General features: G+C 38.7%; 1 protein-coding gene across 4 annotated transcripts in view; it reads left to right on the top strand.

Annotated features, from left to right (window-relative positions):
* The window catches only part of PPP3CB (protein phosphatase 3 catalytic subunit beta), a 112,864-nt gene that overhangs the window by 54,485 nt on the left and 52,379 nt on the right, over positions 1 to 6,000 (top strand). For all 4 annotated transcript variants that reach the window (XR_003370095.2, XR_002909150.1, XM_024218764.1 and 1 more), the window contains exon 10: positions 5,442 to 5,519. Coding sequence is in view for 2 of the 4 variants with exons in the window: in XM_024218764.1 (XP_024074532.1) it covers positions 5,442 to 5,519 (78 nt within the window). In the remaining 2 variants the exon portion in view is untranslated. The remainder of the gene's footprint in view (positions 1 to 5,441; positions 5,520 to 6,000) is intronic.

Genomic DNA, 6,000 nt, shown 5'->3' with positions numbered 1-6,000 from the left:
TAGAGCATAAGCTTTCGTGGGCTACAACCCACTTCTTCGGATGCATCCCCACTTTGAACTTTAGGGTTCAAATGTAGGGGCCTGCATGAAAACTTCTAAGCTTATCTACCAGCTTAGCTTTGGTCCGCTGCCACCATCACAAGAATTCCCTCCCTGGGAAGCCTTGAGAAACCTTTCACCAATTCCCTGGTGAACACAGATCCAAACCCCCTTGGATCTTAAAACAAGGAGAAATTAACCATCCCCCCTCCTTCCTCCCACCCTCCTTTCACCAACTCCTGGTGAATACAGATCCAAACCCCCTTGGATCTTAAAATTGAGTTTCATTCAGACCATAATTAAAGTTGAGAAAATGCCAAAATATAAATTATCTCCATTTTACTGTTGACTGATCATTCTGAATTCTTGATATAGAAAAAAACTGTTTAAAGAAGCATTTTTAATTTAAAATCCTTTTAAATATTACATTTAAAAAGCCATGGGGCTGTCCATTCTTCAGTCAGGAGACCCAAATCAGGATCACTTTTGGGGTTCTTGCTCACAGGCTTTGTTACCCAGGGTTTTCAAAACCCAGAGCAGTGATAACTTAACTGTTTCTTTCCAGGCAGCGTAAGGAATAAATCAGTGGGGACACAGCTCCTCCATCTGATACATGATTGATACAAACAAGAGTACTTTTATCTAAAACTACTCATTATTAGGTCTCAAGCACACACACACGCACGCTGTAGCAGCTGGTTCAGAGCATACTAAACCTTTAAATTTATCAAAGTGTGAGGTGGTTTTGAGGAATTAACAGTCAGGCTTCCAAGGGCCCTCCTTCCTTCCAGCTGCTGAGGAGTTTTGGTGTCCTCTGACTACTTCCAAATGAATCCTTTTGCCTAATCTTTTATAGCTAACTTAAATAAAGCACATAACTCATAGCGACTCCTAGTGGATCACCATAGTAAGCCCTGATGGATCACCAATTCTTCTAGTTTCAGCAAACTACTCATTTCTTATCAAAGCATTTCTAGTCATAACAACAATAAAATTTGTCTCAGGCACCTAAAACCAAGGTCGTCTGTCCAAACATTCCTTCCATTTTGATTAGCAGAACTGCAGACATGCAGCTGCCTGGCCTTGCTCCTGGGCCTAAAATTATTCCTAGCTACGTGATGTTTGATTTTCAGCTAGTCGTGACTGAACACACAAAATAGCTGACTGCTGCAGTACTGTCACATTCTGGGGTAACATGCAGGAATATCAAATTCTGTGTTACAGCTTTGTAGAGAAGGATGTTGTAATAGTTGTGCTATTATACTTGAGCCCTGCTGCTAGTTCATCTGTTTTAATATAACCGATGGCATTTTTTAAAAAAAGCTAAACTCTCCCCAACCTGGATATTTCAAAGTGTTTGTGTGCTTCTAAATAATGCATAGAAAATGTCTCTCTCCCCATACATGCACTCACTTATGCATACGTCACCATTGATGTGTAAGGATATACAGAAAAGGATATGAGAATTTAATGAGGTTTATGATAACTTTAAAAAAAATTACATGAGGAGTGATAGTACATCTTTGTGTTGAATTGTAGAGGATTTTTGGGTCAGGGAATGTCTTTTTATAAAATGTGTAAACATTGGGCTCTCTGAATATTTTAAAAATATAATAATGGGAAACCCTGATGCGGAAAATCAAACTTTCTTTATCAGTTTTTAACTCTGACTCTTGCCTTAAATTATTAGCTGAGGATTTTGCATATTTAATATGCCTAAAGTAGTGTAATGTTGTTTAAATTTACTTTTAAAATCTGTCAGAGGAGTTTACATGTCTCTTGTCTCACAGGAACAAAATGTGGAAATTCTGGACTATGAGTCCTTGTCATTTAAAGGACTTCTGTTGTATGAGAGTATAATATATCTTATGTTACAAAGTGCCAAGCACATTGTAGGCACTTTGCAAATAACAGTAAATAATGCTGTAACTTCTCTAATACGTATTTGTTGATGTACAATTACATTGCACTCTTATTTAGGAAATATATTACTTATTTTCCTTTTATGCTGCCTTCTACATTTATGTGGAAGTAATGGTTAACTATATGTGTAATTTCATATTTTACATATAATGCACATATTTAGAGCTTAAAATTCACTTTTTTAAACAGCAGTGAAACATATTTATAAATATGCATTAGGGGAATATTTTTAGAGCGATTGGTAAAACTATTCAGTTCTTAAAAAGACTGACAACTTTACTTGGCATAAAAATATAACTGTTTAATTATACTTCCACAACCTGTTTCCTTTTTAAACTATTTGCATTGGCAAAAGTTAAAAATTGAAGAGACTTGTACACTTTTATACATGAAGCTATGTCCCCATACTCTTTCAGAGTGCAGGTTCAGAGCTTTGTTGTAGTGAAGTTGTGTGTGTTTGTTTTTTTAATTGGCAATAGAATGACAGATTTAAAGAAAAAATAACTACCAAGAATCTAGTGAATTGTCACACTTTGGACCAGGCTCTCTCTAAATCTCAAGGCCAGATCCTCAGTTGTGTAAATTAGCATAATGCCAGTTTGCCAATAAACTGGCTGGGCATCTGGACCTCTCTATCTTTGACCCTGATAATGTGTGTTCTCAGTTATACCACTAGTATAATTTGAGGCATATGACAAGCATTTCTCAACTCCCCCAATCACTGACTCAAGAAAGTTGGGAGGTAAGGTGTGGGAGAATAATAATTCATTGACCATTACTTTCATCTTAAATTTCTTGCAAACTGTCAATCCATTCTGTTTACAAATATATTTGAGGAGACAAGGTGGGTGAGGTAATACCTTTTATTGGACCAACTTCTGGTGGTGAGAAAGACAAGCTTTCAAGCTACGCAGAGCTGTTCTTCAGGTCTGAGTGCCTTTCCCAGAGCGTCGCAGCTGATCAAACTGATAGTTTAGCGTAAATAGCACAGATCTGTTTGATCTTGTACTTAGCTGTAACACTCTGGGAAAGGCACTCAGACCTGAAGAAGAACTCTGTGTAGCTCGAAAGCTTGTCTCTCTCTCCATCAAAAGTTGGTCCAATAAAAGGCATTACCTCACCCACTTTGTCTCTCTAATATCCTGGGACTGATATGGCTACAACAACACTGCATACAAACATGTTTGACTTTTGACAAATGAACTTTCTGTACTGTTGAGATTCTTTTAATGAGAGCACCTACTACCAGGTTAAAGATTGTGTTTTTGTTTGTTGCTCATTAGATTGTCTTGGTTGAGAAAATAAAGTTTGCAGTTGTAGAATTTGTATAAGGGGATTTCTCTTTAGGTTAGTCTACACTTCACAATGCCTTTAGAGGAGTGTAGAGTCCTTACATTACGTGCAGAGCTAGCACGGGTATAAATAGCAGTCTAGGCAGTCAGGCGCTGCTCAGGCAGGTAGAGTAAGGACATACCTGAATCCTGTGAGTATGAATGTACCCAGATATGTACGCTGCTCACCCAAACAGTGTGCCCCTGCTTCACCTTACACTGCTATTTTTAGCAGTGTAGTGCCTTTCTGCTAGGTCTTTTCCCACTGCAGGGTAAGACTCCAGGAAAAGGCGCCTGGAGTGGTGAGCTACCAGAGCTGCTTCTTACTACAGGGAAAGATTCCAGCAATTCCCTGTGGTGGGGAAAGACTGCGGGAGCAAAGAGCTGCCACAGATTTTCCCTGCTGCAGAGAAACATTCCAGCAGAGGGGAAAGGCTCCGGTAGGGTGACTAGATGGGTACGTCTTCACTTACATCCGGGTCCGGATGTAAGCAATCGGTTTTCTGAGTTCGATTTATCGCGTCTGGTTAAGACGCGATAAATCGATCCCGGAAGTGCCCCGGATCGATCCCGGAAGTGCTCGCCGTCGACGCTGGTACTCCAGCTCGGCGAGCGGAGTACGCAGCATCGACGGGGGAGCCTTCCTGCCGCGTCTGGACCGCGGTAACTTCGGACTAAAGTACTTCGAATTCAGCTACGTTATTAACGTAGCTGAATTTGCGTACCTTAGTCCAAAGTGGGGGGGTTAGTGTAGACCAGGCCGATGAGGGGAAGAATTGGGGGGGGGGGGTGCCCGCCGGCTGAGCAAAAAAACAACAAAAACGGGTCCTGCCCTGGCTGAGCAAAAAGATTTTATCGGGACGTCTGGTCACCCTAGGTAGGGGGGAGGCAGTGGGGAAAGGCTCCAGCAACTCCTTTCTGCTGAGCCTTTCCCTGTTGCATTCCTTCTGCCCTAGTACCTTTCACTGACATGTAGCTACACACTGCAGTGTGGGTGCACCCTGATTTTTGCTGCCGAATGTAGTTACACATACCCTATGTACTGCTGCTAGCATTGTGCAGTGTAGACGTAGCCTTTGTTTGCTAAGTAGTCAGCGAAGCATCACGTGAAATTATTCGATTTAGCTTGGACCCATTAGATAGTACAGTTATAAGTGCTAGAGAGATCCCTAAGATGATTTGTCATTTTATTAATATAGGGTATTCCAAATTCATGTGAAGTGTTCCCCATATACTTTAAAGATTATTTGAAAATCTGGTTTAAACTTTTTTTCTCCTCTGTGTGCCTTCACTAAATACTTTGAAAGATTCACAGTTTTCTTTTTTTTTTTTCTTGTCATCTATACACTTGCATGGAATTACAAGGTACCTTCCTAAAAGAGTAACCTAATTGGAGCAGATTCACAACTTTTTACATTAAGGACACTCTTTTCAAGCACATGAAAGGGGGTGGTCCATCATCCTTTTTAATAGGGCAAGGTGTTTTTGCATGTAGTGTCCATTTATTTTTCAGTTGATATAAATATTATGTTGGCATTTATCCATGTCACAAATGGATAAATATAAATATTTTTAAATATTGGGTTCCATTTCCCCCACTGGTTTTCTCTCTCATCCCTTCTCTGTTGCACCATGTTATGGTTAATCGGGGAGACTGGAAAGGCTGCAAAGGCTGCATTTAGAGCCACTTTTTTTTTTTAATGATACTAGCTAACTGCTCAAAATTTAGTCTGAATTGATCAGCTTTTGTACAAATACAGCTTAGAGTTTATTGGTTTTTCATCAGATTCAAGATTGCTTGAATGTAGAAATATCATAACTTATGAAAGGAGATCCTTTCTAAAAAGAACTAATTCTGGACCATGGATGTGGGAAAAGAGGGAAGTCTGTGATGCTATTCCAGCACTCTGTCTTTGGACAGTGGTGTTACCTTATCATCATATTTTGTTACGTTTCATTCCAGGAATATACACGTGATGAAAAGTGTCTCTGTCTGGGAGAGTAGATTGCTGAGCAGCTGAAAAAATACATACTGGGGTGTGAAATTTTGTCAGCCATATGTGCAGACAATTTGTTACACCTCATATATGAATTAATATATGTAGCAGTGTATAGTTGGTTAATTCATTATTATTCTTTTCAACACAGTAACAGAAATGTTGGTGAATGTTCTGAGCATTTGCTCTGATGATGAATTAATGACAGAGGGAGAAGATCAATTTGACGGTAAGGTCACCTTTGTATCTAAAGTACTATATTTTCATGGAAACGTTTCTATAGTAGTGGTTGAGACTTTGACCAGTTGTATTATATGTTGGAAATTTTTTTTATTGTCTTTAGGGTTTTTTTCTTTTCTTTAGATAGTATTTTTATATTTGTAATATAATATAATATAATCTTGTTAAATAATATTATTTAGTGTACTGTTCAACAAAACATCTTCAAAAATTCCTAGAACTTACTTTACCCGAAGAGTACAGTTGATTTGATACTACACTTGGATAAACAGCAATTGTTATATACCTTTCTTGACACTTTCTCTGTTTTTTGGGGCTTCAGAATTTAATCCTTACTTCTTATATTAAAAACAATAACAAAGAAATTGTACTGTAGTAAAAGCTGTATGTTCAGGTCTTGAAGGTTTTGATTATCTGTATGAGCTACCTGAACTTTCCTGGCATTTATGTTGTTGCCAGAAACGTGAAAA

Source organism: Terrapene carolina, unplaced genomic scaffold (genome assembly GCF_002925995.2).
Source record: "Terrapene carolina triunguis isolate 2854851 unplaced genomic scaffold, T_m_triunguis-2.0 Scaffold310, whole genome shotgun sequence".
Classification (NCBI taxonomy): Eukaryota; Metazoa; Chordata; order Testudines; family Emydidae; genus Terrapene; species Terrapene triunguis.
Note: the sequence above shows the minus strand (reverse complement) of the source record. Positions and strands in the feature narration are given on the sequence as shown.